Here is a 25,829-nt window from a genome sequence, read left to right on the forward strand (position 1 = left end):
GACCTCTCACCCACTTAATGCCAAATTGAACTCTGTTTGTTCAGACTTATTTAGGCCTGTAGAAACAGGAACTGTCCCCAGCCATGTTGAACATGAGTTACACAAGAATGTCTTACACAATCTACTGTCCTGAAGAATAACATTTCTTTTAACGGCCTCCAAGCTCGGTACCCAAAGCCACTTCCCAGATCGTAAACTGTCTAACTGTCATTTGCTGAGGTAGACAGACTATGACTTAAAGGGGAAGTAAATTACTCGTATCTGTGTTTTTTCTATGTTCAAGATGGCTATATAAACTGACTGTAAACCCTTTAATAAACGAGAACAGTTTTTAACAAAGCTTCACTGGTTGTCTGACTCAATTACTGCCCTCTCCCGAGCTCGTCCGCCATTTTGTTTTTCCAGATATCAGCGCTTTAAGAGGGGGTTAAAGCCTCCGGAGGTGAAGTCATTTCGAGTGGCAGAAGGAGGGTTCTCACGCAGAGACGTTAGAGAACAGGATACTTTCAAAGGACAAGTTTATTCGTTAGCCCCATACCCAGTATGTGTGTTAACTGTGTAAATTGTGTTACATTGTGTGTACTGCACCGACACAATTTATTCGAGCAAATACCCAGTATGTACCTGGCAGATACCTGGAATGCGCCGCTCCTCACCTCTGACAAGCCCCGTTGCGTTTGCCTTCCCAGCCTGGGTTCATGCCTGGCTGACGGGCGGCTGATCTGTTAAATGATAATGATTAGGATTTAATAGGCTGCAATGCTTCGCGTGTCTACCAGATGGCATAAATTCATGAATTGTAATGCAGTATATATATATATACTGTGCAGTATTGCAGCCAGCGGGAATAAAATGCTTAAATCCCTGCCTGGAAAATACCTCAATGCACTCGGGCAGAAAACAGTCACAAATCTCAATACACCCGGGTATACCCGAATTCGTGGGACTAGCCGAGCTCGAATAAAGTGTGTCGCCAGTGTATGTCTTTTCCTGAAATAAATTACAATTTACTTTACCTCCTTTCTTTGCTCAATCAATGATCCCGGTATAAAAAGGTGTTGATAAACCTGGACTCCCGTGACACGCACATTTTATTAGAACCAACAGCATGGAAATATAAAACATTATTAAGAACATTTTTCTTTAAATAAAACTACAATAAGAATGATACAAATAACCTGCATTTAAAACGTTATAACTTTTTATCCTTTTCAAATGCTTGTTTTATGCACCATAAACTAAAGTCACTTTTCATTCTGATTTAGCGAAACACAGATACACGTGTGCACTTATATGTGAGCGTCTTAGTCGCTGGTTATCCCTAAACATGCCTGGCTCTAGAGATAGGTCTCTCCCCTGTGAGTGTCTGCTTGTGTGTGTTCAGGCTGGATAAATCACTAAATCCCTTCCCACATTCCACTCATACAATATATGCGGTATCTCACCTGTGTGTGTCCTCTGGTGTGTGTTCAGGTGGGGTAAGTCACTAAATCCCTTCCCACATTCCCCGCTTACATGCGGTCTCTCCCGTGCGTGTGTCCTCTTGTGTGTTTTCAGGCTGGATAACTGACTAAATCCTTTCCCACATTCCCCACATACATGCGGTCTCTCCCCTGTGTGTGTCCTCTTGTGTGTGTTCAGGTGGTATAAGTCACTAAATGCCTTCCCACATTCCCCACATACATGTGGTCTCTCCCCTGTGTGTATCCTCTTGTGTTTCCTCAGGTTGGATAAATCACTAAATCCCTTCCCACATTCCCCACATACATGCGGTCTTTCCCCTGTGTGTGTCCTCTTGTGTGTGTTCAGGTAGGATAACACACTAAATCCCATCCCACATTCCCCACAAATATGCGGTCTCTCCCCTGTGTGTATCCTCTTGTGTCTGATCAGGCTAGATAAATCACTAAATCCTTTCCCACATTCCCCACATACATGCGGTCTCTCCCCTGTGTGTGTCCTATTGTGTGTGTTCAGGTGGGATAAGTCACTAAATGCCTTCCCACATTCCCCACATACATGCGGTCTGTCCCCTGTGTGTGTCCTCTTGTGTCTCTCCAGACTGAATAAGCCACTAAATTCCTTCCAACATTCCCCACATACATGCGGTCTCTCCCCTGTGTGTGTCCTCTTGTGTGTTTTCAGGTGGGATAACTGACTAAATCCCTTCCCACATTCCCCACATACATACGGTCTCTCCCCTGTGTGTGTTCTTTTGTGTATGTTCAGGTGGGATAACCGACTAAATCCCTTCCCACATTCCCCACATACATGCAGACTCTCCTCGGTCTGTGTTCTCTTCTGTGCGTTCTGGTCAGATAACCAAGTCAGACTCTTCCCACTTTCTCCAAGATCTTTTCCTGTGGCAGCAGCTAATATATATCTTTTGGAATGAGAAGCAATTACATTGTTTATTAATTGCCTTGACTGGCTGAAAGATGCATTTTCTGTCACATTTATTGGAATGTTGCATGATTGTTCTGTCCTCATCTTTTCCATATACTCATTTGGGTGTTTGAACTTCAGATGTTTGAGGAGGTAATCCTGACGGCTAAAAGCAACCTTGCAGTGTTGGGATTGGTGGATTATTGGAGTTTGGCTTTGTACTAGACGAGACAAAAAAAAGTCGCTGTTACACAAACTGTCTTACAAAAGGTCATGCAGGAGAGGTAAGCTGGCATATCACAAAACGTTCAGGTTGAAAGCAAACTGTAGATGTACATTGTAAAAATGAAGGGTTTAGCACAACACATGCAGCATTAGGGCAGGGAGAGCAGATGTAGTGGGTCATACATTTAAAGTGGATCATAATATTTAACGATTTAAAAGGAAATCTCACTAGCTGCAAAACACCAATTAGTGTTTTTTTCAAAAAAATCTTTTCAAATCCTGATTGATAGTTAGTAGATAGTTTCAGTTGTGAAGGTATAATTAAAAAATGTTTGTACAATGAATAGAATACGTGTCCCATTAGGCTGCGGCCCGCTGCCACTGAGCTCGCTCATGCTTGAGAGAGGTGACGTCACCAGCTCTCCAAGCATGAGCGATGGGGTGTCCTGCAATTTTTTTAGAGCAGGAGCGGGGGCGTGGCTATTACGGGGGCGTGGCTATTACAGGAGGGGCGTGTCATTGGTCGTATAGGGGCTGTCTCTGTGTCTGTATGTGTGTGTGTTTGTATGTCTCGGTGTGTGTCTCTATCTCTCTCTTTGTGTGTGTGTGTGTGTGTGTGTGTCTCTGTGTCTGTTATTTTCTCTCTACCCCTTCCCTCCTCTCTCTCCCCCCCCATTGCTTTCTCTTTCCCCCCCATTGCTCTCTCCCCCATTGTTCTCTCTTGCGCCCCCCTGAGCCCTCTCTCTCCTGGCTCCCCACTCTCTCTCCTGACCCCCCTTCCCTCCTCTCTCCGCCCCCCCTTCCCTCCTCTCTCCGCCCCTTCCCTCTCTCCACTCCCCCTCCCTTCCCACACCCCCTCTCCCCGTCTCAACCCCCTTTCTCTCCCCACTTCCCCCCTCTCTACCCCTTTCCCTCCCCTCTCCCCTTCCCTCCTCTCTCTACCCCCCTCTCTCCCGTCCCCCCGTTCTACCACCCCTTCCCTCCTCTCTCCCCCTCCCTTCCCTCCTCTTTCCCCCTCCCTTCCCTCCCCTCTCCCCCCCATTGCTCTCTCTCCCCTTCTTCCCTCCCCCCCTTCCCTCCTCTCTCCCTTCCCTCCTCTCTCCCTCCTTTCCCCCGCCTCTCTCTCCCCCTTCCCCCGCCTCTCTCTCCCCCTTCCCTCCCCCTTGCCCCCCTTTTCCCTCCCTCTTTCCTCCCCCTTCCCTCCTCTCTCTCCCCCTTCTCTCCTCTCTCCCCCTCCCCCCCTTCTCTCCTCTCTCCCCCCCTTCTCTCCTCTCTCCCCCCCTTCTCTCCTCTCTCCCCCCCTTCTCTCCTCTCTCCCCCCTTCTCTCCTCTCTCCCCCCATTGCTCTCTCCCCCCCTCATTGCCCTCTCTCCCCCTTCCCTCCTATCCTCACTCCCCCCTTCCCTCCTACCCTTTCCTTCCTCCCCTTCCCTCCTCCCCTTCCCTCCTCTCTCTCAGCCCCCCTTCCCTCCTCTCTCTCTCCAACCCTTCCCTCCTCTCTCCCCCCTCCCTCCTCTCTCTCCCCTCTCTCCACCTTTTCCCTCCTCTCTCCCCCCCCATTTCCCTCATCTCCCCCCCACTTCCCTCATCTCCCCCCCACTTCCCTCATCTCCCCCCCACTTCCCTCATCTCCCCCCCACTTCCCTCCTCTCCCCCCCACTTCCCTCCTCTCCCCCCCACTTCCCTCCTCTCCCCCTCCCCCCCCACTTCCCTCCTCTCCCCCTCCCCCCCCACTTCCCTCCTCTCTCCCCCCCCACTTCCCTCCTCTCTCCCCCCCCACTTCCCTCCTCTCTCCCCCCCCACTTCCCTCCTCTCTCCCCCCCACTTCCCTCCTCTCTCCCCCCCACTTCCCTCCTCTTCCCCCCCCCTTCCCTCCTCTCTCCCCCCCTTCTCTCCTCTCTCTCCCCCCCCTTCCCTCCTCTCTCCCCCCCTTCCCTCCTCTCTCCCCCCTTCCCTCCTCTCTCCCCCCTTCCCTCCTCTCTCCCCCCCTTCCCTCCTCTCTCCCCCCTTGCCTCCTCTATCTCTCCTCCCATTGCGCTCTCTCCTCCCATTGCTCTCTCTCTCTCTCCCCCCATTGCTCTCTCTCCCCCCCCCACTTCCCTCCTCTCTCTCCCCCCTTCCCTCCTCTCTCTCCCCCCTTCCCTCCTCTCTCTCCCCCCCTTCCCTCCTCTCTCTCCCCCCTTCCCTCCTCTCTCCCCCCTTCCCTCCTCTCTCTCTCCACCCCATTGCTCTCTCTCCACACCATTGCTCTCTCTCCCCCCCCATTGCTCTCTCTCTCCCCCCCCCATTGCTCTCTCTCTCCCCCCCCCATTGCTCTCTCTCTCCCCCCCCATTGCTCTCTCTCTCCCCCCCATTGCTCTCACTAAATCTCACTAGCTGCAAAACACCAATTAGAGTGTTTTTTTTTTTAAAAATCTTTTCAAATCCTGATTGATAGTTAGTAGATAGTTTCAGTTGTGAAGGTATAATTAAAAAATGTTTGTACAATGAATAGAATACGTGTCCCATTAGGCTGCGGCCCTCTGCCACTGAGCTCGCTCATGCTTGAGAGAGGTGACGTCACCAGCTCTCCAAGCATGAGTGATGGGGTGTCCTGCAATTTTTTTAGAGCGGGGGCGTGGCTATTACGGGGGCGTGGCTATTACAGGAGGGGCGTGTCATTGGTCGTATAGGGGCTGTCTCTGTGTCTGTATGTGTGTGTCTGTATGTCTCGGTGTGTGTCTCTATCGCTCTCTTTTAGTGTGTGTGTCTCTCTGTGTCTGTCATTTTCTCTCTACCCCTTCCCTCCTCTCTCTCCCCCCCCCATTGCTTTCTCTTTCCCCCCATTGCTCTCTCTCTCCCCCATTGTTCTCTCTTGCGCCCCCCTGAGCCCTCTCTCTCCTGGCTCCCCACTCTCTCTCCTGACCCCCCTTCCCTCCTCTCTCCGCTCCTTCCCTCTCTCCACTCCCCCTCCCTTCCCCTCCCTTCCCACCCCCCCTCTCCCCGTCTCACCCCCCTTTCTCTCCCCACTTCCCCCCTCTCTACCCCTTTCCCTACCCTCTCTACCCCCCTCTCTCCCGTCCCCCCGCTCTACCACCCCTTCCCTCCTCTATCCCCCCTTCCCTCCCCCTCCCTTCCCTCCTCTTTCCCCCTCCCTTCCCTCCCCTCTCCCCCCCTCCCTTCCCTCCCCTCTCCCCCCCTCCCTTCCCTCCCCTCTCCCCCCCATTGCTCTCTCTCCTCCCCTTCCCTCCTCCCCTTCCCTCCCCCCTCTCTCCCCTCCCCCTCTCACTTCCCTCCTCTCTCCCCCCCTTCCCCCGCCTCTCTCCCCCTTCCCTACCCCTTGCCCCCCTCTTCCCTCCTCTCTCTCCCCCCTTCTCTCCTCTCTCCCCAACTTCTCTCCTCTCTCTCTCCCCCCATTGCTCTCTCCCCCCATTGCCCTCTCTCCCCCTTCCCTCCTCTCCTCACTCCCCCCTTTCCTTCCTCCCCTTCCCTCCTCTCTCTCTCCCCCCCCTTCCCTCTTCTCTCTCTCCCCCCTTCCCTCCCCTCCTCTCTCCCCCTCCCTTCCCTCCCCCTCTCACTTCCCTCCTCTCTCCCCCCCTTCCCCCCGCCTCTCTCTCCCCCTTGCCCCCCTCTTCCCTCCTCTCTCTCCCCCCCTTCTCTCCTCTCTCTCCTCTCTCTCTTCCCCCATTGCTCTCTCTCCCCCTTCCCTCCTCTCCTCACTCCCCCCTTCCCTCCTACCCTTTCCTTCCTCCCCTTCCCCCCCTCTATCTCCCCCCTTTCCCTCCTCTCTCTCCAGCCCTTCCCTCCTCTCTCCCCCCCTCCCTCCTCTCTTTCCCCCTTCTCCCTCCTCTCTCCCCCTTTTCCCTCCTCTCTCTCCCCCACTTCCCTCCTCTCTCCCCCCCACTTCCCTCCTGTCTCCCCCCCACTTCCCTCCTCTCTCCCCCTCCCACTTCCCTCCTCTCTCCCCCTCCCACTTCCCTCCTCTCTCCCCCCCCCAATTCCCTCCTCTCCCCCCCCCCACTTCCCTCCTCTCCCCCCCCCACTTCCCTCCTCTCTCCCCCCCCCCACTTCCCTCCTCTCTCCCCCCCCACTTCCCTCCTCTCTCCCCCCCCACTTCCCTCCTCTCTCCCCCCCACTTCCCTCCTCTCTCCCCCCCACTTCCCTCCTCTCTCCCCCCCACTTCCCTCCTCTCTCCCCCCCACTTCCCTCCTCTCTCCCCCCCACTTCCCTCCTCCCCCCCCCCACTTCCCTCCTCTCTCCCCCCACTTCCCTCCTCTCCCCCCCCACTTCCCTCCTCTCTCCCCCCCACTTCCCTCCTCTCTCCCCCCCCACTTCCCTCCTTTCTCCCCCCCCCCACTTCCCTCCTTTCTCCCCCCCCCCCACTTCCCTCCTCTCTCCCCCCCACTACCCTCCTCTCTCCCCCCCCACTTCCCTCATCTCTCCCCCCCCCCACTATCCTCATCTCTCCCCCCCCCACTTCCCTCCTCTCTCCCCCCCACTTCCCTCCTCTCTCCCCCCTTCCCTCCTCTCTCTCCCACCCTTCCCTCCTCTCTCTCCCCCCTTCTTTCCTCTCTCCCCCCCTTCCTTCCTCTCTCCCCCCCTTCCCTCCTCTCTCCTCCCCTTCCCTCCTCTCTCCCCCCCTTCCCTCCTCTCTCCCCCCCTTCCCTCCTCTCTCCCCCCCCCTTCCCTCCTCTCTCTACCCCCCTTCCCTCCTCTATCTCTCCTCCCATTGCGCTCTCTCCTCCTATTGCTCTCTCTCTCTCTCTCCCCCCATTGCTCTCTCTCTCTCCCCCCATTGCTCTCTCTCTCTCCCCCCATTGCTCTCTCTCTCTCCCCCCATTGCTCTCTCTCCCCCCCACTTCCCTCCTCTCTCCCCCCTTCCCTCCTCTCTCTCCCCCCCTTCCCTCCTCTCTCTCCCCCCTTCCCTCCTCTCTCTCCCCCCTTCCCTCCTCTCTCTCCCCCCTTCCCTCCTCTCTCTCTCCTCCCATTGCTCTCTCTCTCCCCCCCATTGCTCTCTCTCTCCCCCCCATTGCTCTCTCTCTCCCCCCCCCATTGCTCTCTCTCTCCCCCCCCATTGCTCTCTCTCTCCCCCCCCCATTGCTCTCACTAAATCTCACTAGCTGCAAAACACCAATTAGAGTGTTTTTTTCAAAAAAATCTTTTCAAATCCTGATTGATAGTTAGTAGATAGTTTCAGTTGTGAAGGTATAATTAAAAAATGTTTGTACAATGAATAGAATACGTGTCCCATTAGGCTGCGGCCCGCTGCCACTGAGCTCGCTCATGCTTGAGAGAGGTGACGTCACCAGCTCTCCAAGCATGAGCGATGGGGTGTCCTGCAATTTTTTTAGAGCAGGAGCGGGGGCGTGGCTATTACGGGGGCGTGGCTATTACAGGAGGGGCGTGTCATTGGTCGTATAGGGCTGTCTCTGTGTCTGTATGTGTGTGTGTCTGTATGTCTTGGTGTGTGTCTCTATCTCTCTCTTTGTGTGTGTGTGTCTCTCTGTGTCTGTCATTTTCTCTCTACCCCTTCCCTCCTCTCTCTCCCCCCCATTGCTTTCTCTTTCCCCCCCATTGCTCTCTCTCTCCCCCATTGTTCTCTCTCGCGCCCCCTGAGCCCTCTCTCTCCTGGCTCCCAACTCTCTCTCCTGACCCCCCTTCCCTCCTCTCTCCGCCCCTTCCCTCTCTCCACTCCCCCTCCCTTCCCACCCCCCCTCTCCCCGTCTCACCCCCCTTTCTCTCCCCACTTCCCCCCTCTCTACCCCTTTCCCTCCCTTCTCCCCCTTCCCTCCTCTCTCTACCCCCCTCTCTCCCGTCCCCCCGCTCTACCACCCCTTCCCTCCTCTCTCCCCCCATCCCTCCTCTCTCCCCCCCTTCCCTCCTCCTCCCTTCCCTCCTCTTTCCCCCATTGCTCTCTCTCCTCCCCTTCCCTCCCCCTCCCATCCCTCCCCCTCTCACTTCCCTCCTCTCTCCCCCCCTTCCCCCGCCTCTCTCCCCCTTCCCTCCCCCTTGCCCCCCTCTCTCTCCCCCTCTTCTCTCATTTCTCCCCCCCTTTTCTCCTCTCTCCCTCTCTCTCCCCCCATTGCTCTCTCCCCCCATTGCCCTAATCCCCCTTCCCTCCTCTCCTCACTCCCCCCTTCCCTCCTACCCTTTCCTTCCTCCACTTCCCTCCTCTCTCTCTCCCCCCCCTTCCCTCCCCCTCTCTCTCCCCCTTTTCCCTCCTCTCTCTCCCCCACTTCCCTCCTCTCTCCCCCCACTTCCCTCCTCTCTCTCTCCCCCCCCTTCCCTCCCCCCCTCTCTCCCCCTTTTCCCTCCTCTCTCTCCCCCACTTCCCACCTTTCTCCCCCCCACTTCCCTCCTCTCTCCCCCCCACTTCCCTCCTCTCTCCCCCCCACTTCCCTCCTCTCTCCCCCCCACTTCCCTCCTCTCTCTCCCACCCATCCCCCCTCTCTCCCACCCTTCCCCCCTCTCTCTCCCACTCTTCCCCCCTCTCTCTCCCACTCTTCCCCCCTCTATCTCTCCTCCCATTGCGCTCTCTCCTCCTATTGCTCTCTCTCTCTCTCCCCCCATTGCTCTCTCTCTCTCCCCCCATTGCTCTCTCTCCCCCCCACTTCCCTCCTCTCTCCCCCTTCCCTCCTCTCTCTCCCCCCCTTCCCTCCTCTCTCTCCCCTTCCCTCCTCTCTCTCTCCTCCCATTGCTCTCTCTCTCCCCCCCATTGCTCTCTCCCCCCCCATTGCTCTCTCTCTCCCCCCCATTGCTCTCTCTCTCCCCCCCCCCATTGCTCTCTCTCTCCCCCCCATTGCTCTCTCCCCCCCCATTGCTCTCTCTCTCCCCCCCATTGCTCTCTCTCTCCCCCCCCCCCCCATTGCTCTCTCTCCCCCCCCCATTGCTCTCACTAAATCTCACTAGCTGCAAAACACCAATTAGAGTGTTTTTTTCAAAAAAATCTTTTCAAATCCTGATTGATAGTTAGTATAGTTTCAGTTGTGAAGGTATAATTAAAAAATGTTTGTACAATGAATAGAATACGTGTCCCATTAGGCTTCTCCCCCTTCCCTCCTCTCTTTCTACCCCCCTCTCTCCCGTCCCCCCGCTCTACCACCCCTTCCCTCCTCTCTCCCCCCCATCCCTCCTCTCTCCCCCCCATCCCTCCTCTCTCCCCCCCATCCCTCCTCTCTCCCCCCCTTCCCTCCTCTCTCCCCCCCTTCCCTCCTCTCTCCCCCCCTTCCCTCCTCTCTCCCCCCCTTCCCTCCTCTCTCCCCCCTTCCCTCCTCTCTCCCCCTCCCTTCCCTCCCCTCTCCCCCCCTTCCCTCCTCTCTCCCCCTCCCTTCCCTCCCCTCTCCCCCCCCATTGCTCTCTCTCCTCCCCTTCCCTCCCCCCTCTCTCCCCCTCCCATCCCTCCCCCTCTCACTTCCCTCCTCTCCCCCCCTTCCCCCGCCTCTCTCCCCCTTCCCTCCCCCTTGCCCCCCTCTCTCTCCCCCTCTCTCCCCCCCTTCTCTCCTTTCTCCCCCCCTTCTCTCCTTTCTCCCCCCCTTCTCTCCTCTCTCCCCCCATTGCTCTCTCTCCCCCCATTGCCCTAATCCCCCTTCCCTCCTCTCCTCACTCCCCCCTTCCCTCCTACCCTTTCCTTCCTCCACTTCCCTCCTCTCTCTCTCCCCCCCCTTCCCTCCTCTCTCTCTCTCCCCCCCCTTCCCTCCCCCTTTTCCCTCCTCTCTCTCCCCCACTTCCCTCCTCTCTCCCCCCACTTCCCTCCTCTCTCCCCCCCACTTCCCACCCCCCCACTTCCCACCCCCCCACTTCCCACCTCTCTCCCCCCCACTTCCCTCCTCTCTCCCCCCCACTTCCCTCCTCTCTCCCCCCCACTTCCCTCCTCTCTCCCCCCCACTTCCCTCCTCTCTCTCCCACCCATCCCCTCTCTCCCACCCTTCCCCCTCTCTCTCCCACTCTTCCCCCCTCTCTCTCTCACCCTTCCCCCCTCTCTCTCTCACCCTTCCCCCCACTCTCTCCCACCCTTCCCCCCTCTCTCTCCCACCCTTTCCCCCTCTCTCTCCCACCCTTTCCCCCTCTCTCTCCCACCCTTTCCCCCTCTCTCTCCCACCCTTTCCCCCTCTCTCTCTCCCACCCTTCCCCCCTCTCTCTCCCACCCTTCCCCCCTCTCTCTCCCACCCTTCCCCCCTCTCTCTCCCACCCTTCCCCCCTTTCTCTCCCACCCTTCCCCCCTTTCTCCCCCCTTCCCTCTCTCTCCCCCCCTTCCCTCCTCTCTCTCCCCCCCTTCCCTACTCTCTCTCCCCCCCTTCCCTCCTCTTTCTCCCACCCTTCCCTCCTCTCTCTCCCCCCTTTCCCCCCTCTCTCTCCCCCTTTCCTCCTCTCTCCCCCCTTCCCTCCTCTCTCTCCCCCCTTCCCTCCTCTCTCTCCCCCCCTTCCCTCCTCTCTCCCCCCCTTCCCTCCTCTCTCTCCCCCCCTTCCCTCCTCTCCCCCCCCTTCCCTCCTCTATCCCCCCTTCCCTCCTCTATCTCTCCTCCCATTGCGCTCTCTCCTCCCATTGCTCTCTCTCTCTCCCCCCCACTTCCCTCCTCTCCCCCCCTTCCCTCCTCTCTCTCCCCCCCTTCCCTCCTCTCTCTCCCCCCCTTCCCTCTCTCTCCTCCCATTGCTCTCTCTCTCCCCCCCCATTGCTCTCTCTCTCCCCCCCATTGCTCTCTCTCTCCCCCCCCCATTGCTCTCTCTCCCCCCCATTGCTCTCTCTCTCCCCCCATTGCTCTCTCTCTCCCCCCCATTGCTCTCTCTCCCCCCCATTGCTCTCTCTCTCTCTCCCCCCCATTGTTCTCTCTCTCCCCCCCCCCCATTGCTCTCTCTCTCTCTCCCCCCATTGCTCTCTCTCTCCCCCCCCATTGCTCTCTCTCCCCCCCCCCCATTGCTCTCTCTCTCCCCCCATTGCTCTCTCTCTCCCCCCCATTGCTCTCCCTATCTCGATCCCTCCCCAATTGCTCTCTCCCACCCGCCTCCGTTTGCCCCCCCCCCCTCAGTCCGTTTGCACCCTTCCCTCACTTCGTTTGCACCCCGAAGACTGTGGGAGTGGGTAAGAGACTTTCTTTATGACTTCAATAGCCGAGTACTTTGATGTGGATTATTGTTCAAGTGACTCACAAGTCATTTTCATTTATACCCACTCCTACTGGTTTTATTATGGGGCTATTCTAAGCTATAAGTCTATATCTGGATGAAGTTACATTGGGGTTGAGCACCCTATTTTCCCCTCTTTTTCCCGTTTGCACCCCTCCCTCAATCCGTTTGCCCCCCCCCCCTCAGTCCGTTTGCCCCCCCTCAGTCTGTTTGCCCCATCTCGCTCGTTTGCCCCCTCACTCCGTTTGCCCCCCTTTACTCCGTTTGACCCCCTTTACTCCGTTTGACCCCCCTCAGTCCGTTTTTCCCCCCTCAGTCCGTTTTCTCCCTCTAATTCTGTTTGTCCCCCCCCCCCCCCGAGTCCGTTTGCCCCCTGAAGCACTCTACTGCTATACAATCTCAGTGTATCCGGATATCACGCTGATCCACATTGATTCTTTATGGAGTGCCCTTCTGCTAACAAGCAGTATTCATATCCAGCAGATTTTGTCCAGAGAGGATGCCTAAGTGTGAGCCCTATTTAGGTGTTTGGATATCACCCACTATAGTCACTTTCTTTAGGTGCCTTGATATCATTCACCAATACTACTATATTACGGCTTATGTGCTACTTTACTTTACCTCCACTGGTTATCTGCAGTGATATATCATTAAGGATCACTATGGATGCATGAGGAGTGTTTCCATTACCACACTGATATGAGTGTACTCCATGTTCCTATATTAGACCATTCTCTGATCTATTGATTTCCACTGGTTGCACATATCGGTTGACAAGTAGTGCATTCATAAGGATATATATTACATGGTCTTTAGGTCAGTTCACTAGCAGTACCACCACAAGGGTGTACATCTACGTGTCCCTTTTACCAACCATATTCAGGTTGGGTCTATTCCGAGTACCACATTGATGACTATATCAAGTCACTAACCATAAATTTATATGATCATCAGAGCTTACACAGCACCGATAACTGGATCACAGTTATTGTCGGTGCTGTTTTTATTTTAACACCCATTATTTTATATTCGTAGATGACATTAAAGATATTTTTAGCTTAACTCACAAATCAATTAGTGATTGAGTACTAGGGGTAGGGGAAAGGGAAGAGACTCCCGCGTCAGCTTAACAACTAGGTCAACAGGGTTAGGTAATGTTTTTTTTAAATAAAGTATTAACCTCTTTGGTACCCGTGGTGTACCTTGGTAACCACAGGCATGAAACGGGTTAATGATATTTTGATCATAGGTTTCTGTAATAATAGACATTACAGAAGCCTATGATAGAAATATTAACCCAATGAGGTATGTAACACATTATTAATGGTCACGTTAATTCCCATATCGCGAAATTGGCCCAAATATCGCACCCAGTAAAATATTACCACATTATTCATCTATACCACTTTAAAATTGCGGTAATAACACTTGTTAGTTTATTATTTCCCTGGGTGCGATATTAACTCAACTTTAACAGAATTTGATGTATCTGAGCCGTAGTGTTTTGTTTATGTCTGCGGGACAAACCAAGAACTAACCATGCTTTACTAGCCACTAAGGTGGCAAATGGAGGTAGTTAGTGTAGTTAAATGTTTATATTATCCCGTGTGGTCAGCTAGTCATGGAAACCGATGACTAGTTGACCCGTGGACTACTAAGGGGTTAATATGTACCGTAATGTATTTTAATAACTATTTTATCCTCTATTCCATGTTGGTTTAGCTCATCTTGCCTATGTATATAATGGGCAGTATATTTGACATTTTATACATAGGAAAGACAGGGCTAACGCCAGCCTGAAGTAGCTGATAAAATATTTGCGGTTTTTCTGCCGTTCATCCCGTTCCGATAAATATCCGAACTTGATGTATGGCAGTTTTTACTTGAAAATTTGGTTTTATGCCTGTGCTGTATCGGATCTGATGCTTTCAACATGTCCGAAAAAAAGTGCTTTATTTTGGCGCTGTAACGCTGATTCATTGCACGGTAATAATGCACTTTTTTTTATGGGCGATAATATGGCATTATTGGATAACGCAGCTTGATGTATACGGCCCTTTGACTCGTCAGGTTTAGTGATATTAAGTACTAGTTGACCCGCAATGGTGTATGCAGATCTATCACTATTTGCAATTTAACATCAGTAATAAGACAATAGAGATGTGAAAATCACACAACACACATATTCCTGATTACCTGGTGCTGGCGCGTTACTTTCCCACAGCGTGCCCTCTTGATACCAAGCTCTTTCCCATATTCATCTCCAGATCAGGAGCTCTGTGTGTGGGGGGAGTTCTGTGCAGGTTCTGTAATAGATTTTCCTGTGGTACTGCAACGCCACAAGGTTCTGTTCTTCCTCGTTTCTCGCACAATTTACAAACCTAAAATTGGGACAGTTAGTGAGGTCTCAACTCTCAAAGTAATGTCTATTTTATAAAGGAAGAGCTGAAAAAAAGATACAAGTTGTTAATAATGTGACTTGTCTTTTCTTTCTTCTCTACAGTTTTTGAGGTGAACAGAAGTTAATGGAGAGCAATGTACTGTATATACAATGGCTCTCTTGTATGAACCCACAGTTTGAAAGGAATGGGAGCCACAGGCCACACCAGTGACTACTTTTTTATTACTTAAAAAAGAAGTAAAAAAACACTGTTGTAATTAAAAAGTGCCCGACAAGTGACACAACGGTGAGTTTTCGACCGGTGGAACTAAACAGAAAATGGGGTTGATGTAACAAGGTGTTGTTTCAGTGACTACTTTCTTATTACTTAATACAGGGGTCCCCAACCCCGGTGGCCTGTTAGGAACCGGGCCGCCGCCTGCACTCACTGCAGCCCCTGGCTCTCCTCCCTACACTCTCCTCCTCCCTCTGTGGAGCACGCTCTAGCAGCCCGGTACTTCTTCGTGCTTTCTGCACGCTGCTGCTGTCTGAGGTGAGGAGATGTTCCCTGGTGGTGGTGGTGGCTGTTGCTGCTGGCGGCTGTTGATGCTGGTGGGGGGGGCTTAACTGAGACGTGTGTGTTTGTGCCTCCCCTCCTCTCCAAACTCCGTTTTTGCCCCCACCCCTAGCTCCGTTCTTGCCCCCCCCAGCTCCATTTGTGCCTCAACTCCTCTCCAAACTCCGTTTTTGCCCCCACCCCTAGCTCCGTTCTTGCCCCCCCAGCACTGTTCTTGCCCGCCCCCCCCACCAGCTCCGTTCTTGCCCCCCCACCATCGTTCTTGACCGCCCCCCCACCCCCTCCGTTCTTGCCCCCCCCACCACCTCCGTTCTTGCCCCCTCCAGCACCGTTCTTGCCTGCCCCCACCAGCTCCGTTCTTGCCCCCCCAGGCAAGACCCCCCCCCCGGCTCCGTTCTTGCCCCCCCGCAGCACTGTTCTTGCCCCCCCCGGCTCTGTTCTTGCCCCCCCGGGCAAGACGCCCCCGGCTCTGTTCTTGCCCCCCACCCCGGGCTCCGTTCTTACCCCCCCCACCCCGGGCTCCGTTCTTACCCCCCCCCCCCACCCCGGCCTCCGTTCTTGCCCCCCCCCCCACTCCGGGCTCCGTTCTTGCCCCCCCCCCCCACCCCGGGCTCCGTTCTTGCCCCCCCCCCCTCGGCTTGCCCTCATTAGTCAAACACAAATGTTCCTGGAGAAATACAGAACAGGATTTCTTTCACAATACACAAATAAATAAACCAGTTATTTTAACCCTTTGAGTGACGGAGGGGTCATGTGAGCGCTCCCTCACTGATGACAGAACCGACAGGGAGACCCCCTCCCTTCTATCCCACGTAGTGATAGATCCGTCCTGCCCTGCACAGGAGCACAGAATGACATCTCCCCTAGAAAAACCAGCAGGATTACTATGACGTAGCTATTACATCATGGGGCCAGACGCGTGACATAGCAGCTACATCAAAAGGGCACCCAAAGGGTTAAATGGTAATTTCATCCTTTTCAAGGAAGTCTTGTACTCCAAGTGATTTCATGTTTTCCCGCCGCTAGGTTGGATTTAAAGCAGCAGTTCATGCTGCCATTTAAAAAAAAAATTCTCCTTCAATCCAAAGCAAACACTGACAAGTAGTTTAGCTAAGTTGCCGATCAATCCGTTCTCTTGTGATCAATCTGCGAAGATTCAGCTCGAGGGGTCACTAAATCACTGTGCAATGAAGTCAGTGGAACACATATTTATATTCATATGCGTTCCACTGACATGTGTTCGCTCCCGAGCCCTGGTCCTGTCTCATGGGGCGGCAGCAGCAGCATCGCTGTCAAAGTAAGTATTGTGACTTGAACTAAACTGGTTCCTGGGGTAAGGTCAGCCTCTACTATTAACCCAGATATATGCGGTTGGATATACCAGAGACACAGGTTTAAACCTCTGTCACTCTGGCCCACGACTGCTATGGATTCTACTATTCTGTTTATCCCACTTAAGTCTACTCAATTATTATTAATAACTACTTGATAACACTTATGATCTATCCTCTGTGCCTCCACTATCTATAATAGGCGGTATGTCTTTTAATTTATATATCCCTAATCGTTTGTAGTTTGCCTTGTTATCTTATGCCCAGATAAATGTGTGTAATAATGCTGCTTTTGACTGTAAGCTCATAACATTGAACCATCTTTTAACTTGCTTCTTTTCAGTTTTAACACCTTAGTTTTGGCAGAAAAGTCATCTAGGAAAGAAAATATCAGCATGGCAGCTCCCAGTTTTTCAGACTAATTTATAGTCATCTAGAGGTCTGGGACCCATCTCAATCCATCTGTATCTGCTGTATGACACCAGCAGTGGCTGCTAAATAAAGCATCCCTTTTTTGTATACCCCTGCCTGAGTCTACAATCTATTGGGCAGGAGTGTGATAAAAGTCTGCTCTGCTGGGGACTGTCTCTGGGAACCCTGGAGCTCACCGGAGCATGAGGCGCTGAAACCGTGAGTGGAACCTAAAGATCACCAAAAGCCTGTCCTGTTACCCCACAACACCGCGGCCACTCAGTTCTCCTGGACCCTCACATATACAGTATGACGGCACCACAGACATCAGAAGCCAGCAGTACATTTTCCGGAGAGGGGGGAAGCAGGGCTACATATGTAATTTGACTTCTCCATAGTTGTATTGTATGTCTTTATTTATATAGCGCCATAAATGTACATAGCGCTTCACAGTAGTATTACACGCGGTAATCATATAAATAACAAATAATATAAATAACAGGTTATTGGAATAGTGCTTCAGACATAAAAGTAACATTAAGGAAGAGGAGTCCCTGCTCCGAGGAGCTTACAATCTAGTTCAGAAAATGTGCTCAGCTGCCCTGTGAGACTATTTTGTTACAGGTTTTCCAGGTTGCTTGGCGACGTGACATCATCAACGTCAAAAGATGCTGCGATTACATCAGACTTCAACTGACAGAAGTACTGAGGCTGCAGTGGCTGCCCGGCTGTAAACACAGGTGATGGGTATGAGGTGATTGTGTAACCCCTAGGGGTGTATATACTTGTTAGTGTCACTATTGCAGTAAGGTGTATGGTCTGAGGAGAGGACGTGTCTGTCCTGAAACGCCACGTGTTTGCATATACCTGCTCTGATGCTTTGAATACAAAGTAAGTTACTTACAGAAAAGGCTCCTGTGTGCTTCCTCCACCACTTTATTTCTTCACCTTCTCTTTCCCGGAGGTGGAGACACTGACTACATCCAGGTCACAGCTCTGTGTCCTACTGCGCATGCTCACACTAAGGGGATCATGGTAGTTGTAGTTTTTAGACTCCAAAACAGATCACGTGTCACATGCTGTGTAGATTAGAAACAAGACAGTAACATTTCCCAGGCACTGTGCTAGGGAAAGATAGTTTCTGCTGCATGTTGATGTGTATACTCCTCTTGGTCATTAATATATCTCAGTAAAGCTGCTTCAGATCCTCCCTTTTGGCCAATGTTGATATAAAGGAGGTAACCTGGATATGACATAACCCCTGAAGCTGTAATTCAACTTAACATAAACACACACATGCGTGCACACACGCACACTTGCTTATATGGGTTCCATGTAAATGGATTTTAGGCAAAAGGTGACACAGTGTGTGCTCATTTGCATGTCATTTCCCAGAATCCCTTGCTGCAGGGGAAGCACTGTTTGCTAGAGGATAATGGTTGAAAGGCAGGGTTGCAGACCTGTCTAAAGCTGGATCCATGGTAATTTCAGCCGTGCGGAGGCTGAGGAAAAGCGGGTGCTTTCCCTGGCCATGGTACGCGTGCTGTCCGCGGGCGTGTCTAGGCGTTTGGGCGAACCGCTCACGTGACCAGCCTGTCGCACCAAGAAATCAGTTTCAACTGATTTCTTGTGGAACGCGCGCCCCCTCCCGCTTCCGCGCACACGCGTCCACTTCCGCGCACATGCGCCCGATTCCGCACACATGCAAACACTGCCTTTAGGCAGTCTGTTCACTCAGCGTGCGGACGCGCCTGTGTGGTCAGTCATACCCTGGACGCAGCCTAAGACATGTGAAAGTGCTCACAAGTGATATTCTTTATTGGCTATATGCTAACGGTGGAGGTTTTTTGTCGCCTTTTTCAACCACCATAACTTAAAATGTGTATGGTAGGTTTATCTATCTCTAAATCCCCATTTACCACCTAGCTAAGAGAAACTACCTGTTCTGCCGTTACCTGCGTGGCTAACAGGAGGCCTGATCCTCCGCCGCTGGGAGCATGGGGTGATCGCGTTCGTTGGTACACAGTACCTCCACCTGAGAGAGATCCTAACATAGTAGAATTACCCCTCACAGGACCCAATAGTCAGTAAACACACTCCAAGTATATAACAACGTATTTACTAACATATAAACACACACCGAGAATATAACGTATTTGCTAACATATAAACACACACCGAGTATATAACAACGTATTTACTGACATATAAATGTAACGGGTATTCCCCCAACCAATCGCAGATATAGTGTAATTGCGGAGAACCTATTGTTACCAGGTGTGGTGCTTTACCTGTTAGGCTCACGGGAGGGCTGAGCTTCCGCCACGGGGAACCTGGGGCACATATATTATGAGTAACCCTGTAATCGGTGCAGCGCCTCCACCTACGATGGCTCCCACCAGAGGGGGAGTGATTCCTCGCAGGACAATATATGTCACTCAGCAAACAGTGGTAAAACAGAACTGGTTTTACTGCATAGCATGAATGTATCATAAATCAACAGGTGTCCCTCTCTAGAGGAGACACTAACTAATGCGTCTCGCAGGACGCTACTCCCTTCACCAAGTGATCCCACCCCGTGTCCAGTAACCACATACACAATACGTCTCCCACCCTTCCTAGTGAGAGGATATGTATGACTGCGCAGTCACTGGTCCCGTGTGAGTCTAATAGTATCATTGGTGCACTCCACCCATCCTCTCTCCTCCCCCAGCCTCTCTCCCCACAGTCCCTCTCCATCCTCTCTCTCCCCCCCACTCCCTCTCCATCCATTCTCCGTTCCCTCTGCATCCTCTCACCCCCCACACTCTCTCCATCTTCTCTTCCCCCACTCCCTTTCTATCCTCTCTCCCCCCACTCCCTCTCCATCCTCTCTCCCCACCCCCACCTCCTCCCTCCCTCTCCATCCTATCTTCCCTCCTTCTCCCTCTCCATCCCCACTTCCTCTCCATCCTATCTCCCCCCACTCCCTCCCCATCCTATCCCCCCTCCCACTCCCCGCCATCCTATCCCCCCTCCCACTCCCTCTCAATCCAATCTCCCCCCCACTCCATCCTATCTCCACCCCACTCCCTTTCCATCCTATCTCCCCCCACTCCCTCTCCATCCTATCTCCCCCCACTCCCTCTCCATCCTATCCCCCCTCCCATTCCCTCTCCATCCTATCCCCCCTCCCACTCCCCCTCCATCCTATCCCCCCTCCCACTCCCCCTCCATCCTATCCCCCCTCCCACTCCCCGCCATCCTATCCCCCCTCCCACTCCCTCTCAATCCAATCTCCACCCCACTCCCTCTCCATCCTATCTCCCCCCACAGCCTCCCCATCCTATCTCCCCACTCCACTCCCTCTATCCCCCCTCCACTCCCTCTATCCCCCCTCCATCTTATCCCCCCTCCCACTCCTCTCCATCCTATCCCCCCTCCCACTCCCTCTCCATCCTATCTCCACCCATCCACCCACACCCTCCCCATCCTATCTCCCCCCCACACCCTCCCCATCCTATCTCCCCCCCACACCCTCCCCATCCTATCTCCCCCCACACCCTCCCCATCCTATCTCCCCCATCCACTCCCTCTCCATCGTATCTCACCCCACTCCCTCTCCATCCCCACTCCCCCCCACTCCCTCTCCATCCTATCTCCCCCCACTCCCTCCCCATCCTATCCCCCCTCCCATACCCTCTCCATCCTATCTCCCCCCACTCCCTCCCCATCCTATCCCCCCTCCCACTCCCTCCCCAACCTATCCCCCCTCCCACTCCCTCCCCAACCTATCCCCCCTCCCACTCCCTCCCCAACCTATCCCCCCTCCAACACCCTCTCCATCCTATCCCCCCTCCCACTCCCTCTCCATCCTATCCCCCCACCACTCCCTCTCCATCCCACTCCCCCCCACTCCCTCTCCATCCCCACTCCCCCCCCACTCCCTCTCCATCCCCACTCCCTCTCCATCCCCACTCCCTCTCCATCCCCACTCCCTCTCCATCCTATCTCCCCCCACTCCCTCTCCATCCTATCCCCCCTCCCACTCCCTCCCCATCCTATCCCCCCTCCCACTCCCTCCCCATCCTATCCCCCCTCTCACTCCCTCTCCATCCTATCCCCCCTCTCACTCCCTCTCCATCCTATCCCCCCTCCCACTCCCTCTCCATCCTATCCCCACTCCCACTCCCTCTCCATCCCCACTCCCCCCCACTCCCTCTCCATCCTATCTCCCCCCACTCCCTCCCCATCCTATCCCCCTCCACTCCCTCCTATCCCCCCTCCCACTCCCTCTCCATCCTATCCCCCCTCCCACTCCCTCTCCATCCTATCCCCCTCCCACTCCCTCTCCATCCTATCCCCCTGCCACTCCCTCTCCATCCTATCTCTACCCCCACTCCCTTTCCATCCTATCTCCCCCTCACACCCTCACCGTCCTATCTCCCCCCACACCTCCCCATTCTATCTCCCCCCACACCCTCCCCATCCTATCTCCCCCCACACCCTCCCCATCCTATCTCCCCCCACAGCCTCCCCATCCTATCTCCCCCCACAGCCTCCCCATCCTATCTCCCCCCACAGCCTCCCCATCCTATCTCCCCCTCCACTCCCTCTATCCCCCCTCCCACTCCCTCTATCCCCCCTCCCACTCCCTCTATCCCCCTCCCACTACCTCTATCCCCCCTCCCATTCCCTCTATCCCCCCTCCCATTCCCTCTCCATCTTATCCCCCCTCCCACTCCGTGTTTGCATATACCTGCTCTGATGCTTTGAATACAAAGTAAGTTACTTACAGAAAAGGCTCCTGTGTGCTTCCTGCACCACTTTATTTCTTCACCTTCTCTTTCCCGGAAGTGGAGACACTGACTACATCCAGGTCACAGCTCTGTGTCCTACTGCGCATGCTCACACTAAGGGGATCATGGGAGTTGTAGTTTTTAGACTCCAAAACAGATCACGTGTCACATGCTGCGTAGATTAGAAACAAGACAGTAACATTTCCCAGGCACTGTGCTAGGGAAAGATAGTTTCTGCTGCATGTTGATGTGTATACTCCTCTTGGTCATTAATATATCTCAGTAAAGCTGCTTCAGATCCTCCCTTTTGGCCAATGTTGATATAAAGGAGGTAACCTGGATATGACATAACCCCTGAGGCTGTAATTCAACTTAACATAAACACACACATGCGTGCACACACGCACACTTGCTTATATGGGTTCCATGTAAATGGATTTTAGGCAAAAGGTGACACAGTGTGTGCTCATTTGCATGTCATTTCCCAGAATCCCTTGCTGCAGGGGAAGCACTGTTTGCTAGAGGATAATGGTTGAAAGGCAGGGTTGCAGACCTGTCTAAGGCTGGATCCATGGTAATTTCAGCCGTGCGGAGGCTGAGGAAAAGCGGGTGCTTTCCCTGGCCATGGTACGCGTGCTGTCCGCGGGCGTGTCTAGGCGTTTGGGCGAACCGCTCACGTGACCAGCCTGTCGCACCAAGAAATCAGTTTCAACTGATTTCTTGTGGAACGCGCGCCCCCTCCCGCTTCCGCGCACACGCGTCCACTTCCGCGCACATGCGCCCGCTTCCGCACACATGCAAACACTGCCTTTAGGCAGTCTGTTCACTCAGCGTGCGGACGCGCCTGTGTGGTCAGCCATACCCTGGACGCAGCCTAAGACATGTGAAAGTGCTCACAAGTGATATTCTTTATTGGCTATATGCTAACGGTGGAGGTTTTTTGTCGCCTTTTTCAACCACCATAACTTAAAATGTGTATGGTAGGTTTATCTATCTCTAAATCCCCATTTACCACCTAGCTAAGAGAAACTACCTGTTCTGCCGTTACCTGCGTGGCTAACAGGAGGCCTGATCCTCCGCCGCTGGGAGCATGGGGTGATCACGTTCGTTGGTACACAGTACCTCCACCTGAGAGAGATCCTAACATAGTAGAATTACCCCTCACAGGACCCAATAGTCAGTAAACACACTCCGAGTATATAACAACGTATTTACTAACATATAAACACACACCGAGAATATAACGTATTTGCTAACATATAAACACACACCGAGTATATAACAACGTATTTACTAACATATAAATGTAACGGGTATTCCCCCAACCAATCGCAGATATAGTGTACTGCTGCGGCAGAGTTTATTCGAGCATTTGCCCGTTCTCTGCCGCAGCAGTAGCCTGGCGTGCGCCCGAGAGTGACGGGCGCGCGCCGAAGCAGCGGAAGAGCGCCCTCCGATCGGGGCGCTCTCCCTACCGCTGCCGGGTCCGCCGGGTCCCCCGGAACCCCCTGCCGCTGTCCCGCGATCGCGGGACACCAGGGCTCCCTCGGGGAGCCCCTGGACGCGCGTGCAGGGGGCGCACGCTCCCGAAGACGCGTGACCGCGCGTCTATGACGCGCGGCACGCCGAGGGGCGGCCACTAGCAAGCCGGGAGATTTCCCGGCTTGCGGTACCGACCACACTGCAATAAAGTGTGTCGGTACTGTAATTGCGGAGAACCTATTGTTACCAGGTGTGGTGCTTTACCTGTTAGGCTCACGAGAGGGCTGAGCTTCCGCCACGGGGAACTTGGGGCACATATATTATGAGTAACCCTGTAATCGGTGCAGCGCCTCCACCTACGATGGCTCCCACCAGAGGGGGAGTGATTCCTCGCAGGACAATATATGTCACTCAGCAAACAGTGGTAAAACAGAACTGGTTTTACTGCATAGCATGAATGTATCATAAATCAACAGGTGTCCCTCTCTAGAGGAGACACTAACTAATGCGTCTCGCAGGACGCTACTCCCTTCACCAAGTGATCCCACCCCGTGTCCAGTAACCACATACACAATACATCTCCCACCCTTCCTAGTGAGAGGATATGTATGACTGCGCAGTCACTGGTCCCGTGTGAGTCTAATAGTATCGTTGGTGCACTCCACCCATCCTCTCTCCTCCCCCAGCCTCTCTCCCCACAGTCCCTCTCCATCCTCTCTCTCCCCCCCACTCCCTCTCCATCCATTCTCCGTTCCCTGCTCCCTCTGCATCCTCTCACCCCCCACACTCTCTCCATCTTCTCTTCCCCCACTCCCTTTCTATCCTCTCTCCCCCCACTCCCTCTCCATCCTCTCTCCCCACCCCCACCTCCTCCCTCCCTCTCCATCCTATCTTCCCTCCTTCTCCCTCTCCATCCCCACTCCCTCTCCATCCCCACTCCCTCTCCATCCTATCTCCCCCCACTAACTCCCCATCCTATCCCCCCTCCCACTCCCCGCCATCCTATCCCCCCTCCCACTCCCTCTCAATCCTATCTCCCCCCCACTCCCTCCTATCTCCACCCCCACTCCCTTTCCATCCTATCTCCCCCTCACACCCTCTCCATCCTATCTCCCACTCACACCCTCCCCATCCTATCTCTCCCCACTCTCTCTCCATCCTATCTCCCCCCTTCACTCCCCTCTATCTCCCCCCACTCCCTCTCCATCCTATCCCCCCTCCCATTCCCTCTCCATCCTATCTCCACCCCACTCCCTTTCCATCCTATCTCCCCCCACTCCCTCTCTATCCTATCTCCCCCCACTCCCTCTCCATCCTATCCCCCCTCCCATTCCCTCTCCATCCTATCCCCCCTCCCACTCCCCCTCCATCCTATCCCCCCTTCCATTCCCTCACTGTCCTATCTCCCCCCCACACCCTCCCCATCCTATCTCCCCCCACAGCCTCCCCATCCTATCTCCCCACTCCCTCTATCCCCCCTCCCACTCCCTCTATCCCCCCTCCCATTCCCTCTCCATCTTATCCCCCCTCCCACTCCCTCTCCATCCTATCTCCACCCATCCACCCACACCCTCCCCATCCTATCTCCCCCCACACCCTCCCCATCCTATCTCCCCCCCACACCCTCCCCATCCTATCTCCCCCCACACCCTCCCCATCCTATCTCCCCCCCACACCCTCCCCATCCTATCTCCCCCCCACACCCTCCCCATCCTATCTCCCCCCCACACCCTCCCCATCCTATCTCCCCCATCCACTCCCTGTCCATCGTATCTCACCCCACTCCCTCTCCATCCCCACTCCCCCCCACTCCCTCTCCATCCTATCTCCCCCCACTCCCTCCCCATCCTATCCCCCCTCCCACTCCCTCCCCAACCTATCCCCCCTCCCATACCCTCTCCATCCTATCTCCCCCCACTCCCTCCCCATCCTATCCCCCCTCCCACTCCCTCCCCAACCTATCCCCCCTCCAACACCCTCTCCATCCTATCCCCCCTCCCACTCCCTCTCCATCCTATCCCCCCACCACTCCCTCTCCATCCCCACTCCCTCTCCATCCTATCTCCCCCCACTCCCTCTCCATCCTATCCCCCCTCCCACTCCCTCCCCATCCTATCCCCCCTCCCACTCCCTCTCCATCCTATCCCCCCTCCCACTCCCTCTCCATCCTATCCCCCCTCCCACTTCCTCTCCATCCTATCCCCCTCCCACTCCCTCTCCATCCTATCTCTACCCCCACTCCCTTTCCATCCTATCTCCCCCTCACACCCTCACCGTCCTATCTCCCCCCCCACACCCTCCCCATCCTATCTCCCCCCACACCCTCCCCATCCTATCTCCCCCCACAGCCTCCCCATCCTATCTCCCCCCTCCACTCCCTCTATCCCCCCTCCCACTCCCTCTATCCCCCCTCCCATTCCCTCTCCATCTTATCCCCCCTCCCACTCCCTCTCCATCTGATCTCCCCCCACACCCTCCCCATCCTATCTCCCCCCACACCCTCCCCATCCTATCTCCCCCCACACCCTCCCCATCCTATCTCCCCCCACACCCTCCCCATCCTATCTCCCCCCACACCCTCCCCACCCTATCTCCCCCCACACCCTTCCCAACCAATCTCCCCCCCACACCCTCCCCACCCTATCACCCCCCCACACCCTATCTCCCCCCCACACCCTCCCCACCCTATCTCCCCCCACACCCTCCCCACCCTATCTCCCCCCACACCCTCCCCACCCTATCTCCCCCCCACACCCTCCCCACCCTATCTCCCCCCACACCCTCCCCACCCTATCTCCCCCCACACCCTCCCCACCCTATCTCCCCCCCACACCTTCCCCACCCTATCTCCTCCCCACACCCTCCCCACCCTATCTCCCCCCACACCCTCCCCATCCTATCTCCCCCCACACCCTCCCCATCCTATCTCCCCCCCACACCCTCCCCATCCTATCTCCCCCCCACACCCTCCCCATCCTATCTCCCCCCACAGCCTCCCCATCCTATTTCCCCCCTCCACTCCCTCTATCCCCCCTCCCACTCCCTCTATCCCCCCCTCCCACTCACTCTCCATCCTATCCCCCCTCCCACTCCCTCCTATCTCCCCCCCACACCCTCCCCACCCTATCTCCCCCCACACCCTCCCCACCCTATCTCCCCCC

The 25,829-nt window shown here is 54.8% G+C and overlaps 1 protein-coding gene across 8 annotated transcripts in view; it reads right to left on the minus strand.

Moving 5' to 3' along the window:
- Positions 1–966: 966 nt before the first annotated feature.
- Positions 967–25,829, minus strand: part of LOC142466798 (uncharacterized) — a 129,712-nt gene continuing 104,849 nt past the window's right edge. Inside the window, exons 1-5 of one of the 8 annotated variants that reach the window (XM_075572239.1) lie at positions 21,184–22,469; positions 18,364–18,443; positions 17,313–17,429; positions 13,906–14,090; positions 967–2,606 (exon numbers count right to left, since the gene is read on the minus strand). In XM_075572239.1, the coding sequence (XP_075428354.1) occupies positions 1,381–2,499 (1,119 nt within the window). In that variant the 5' untranslated portion in view covers positions 2,500–2,606; positions 13,906–14,090; positions 17,313–17,429; positions 18,364–18,443; positions 21,184–22,469 and the 3' untranslated portion in view covers positions 967–1,380. Of the gene's footprint in view, positions 2,607–13,905; positions 14,091–17,312; positions 17,834–18,363; positions 18,456–21,183; positions 22,470–25,829 lie in introns of those variants that run through there. The other 7 variants (XM_075572237.1, XM_075572238.1, XM_075572236.1 and 4 more) reach the window with 7 other exon arrangements.

The sequence above is a fragment of the Ascaphus truei genome, chromosome 15 (genome assembly GCF_040206685.1).
Source record: "Ascaphus truei isolate aAscTru1 chromosome 15, aAscTru1.hap1, whole genome shotgun sequence".
NCBI classification, from domain to species: domain Eukaryota; kingdom Metazoa; phylum Chordata; class Amphibia; order Anura; family Ascaphidae; genus Ascaphus; species Ascaphus truei.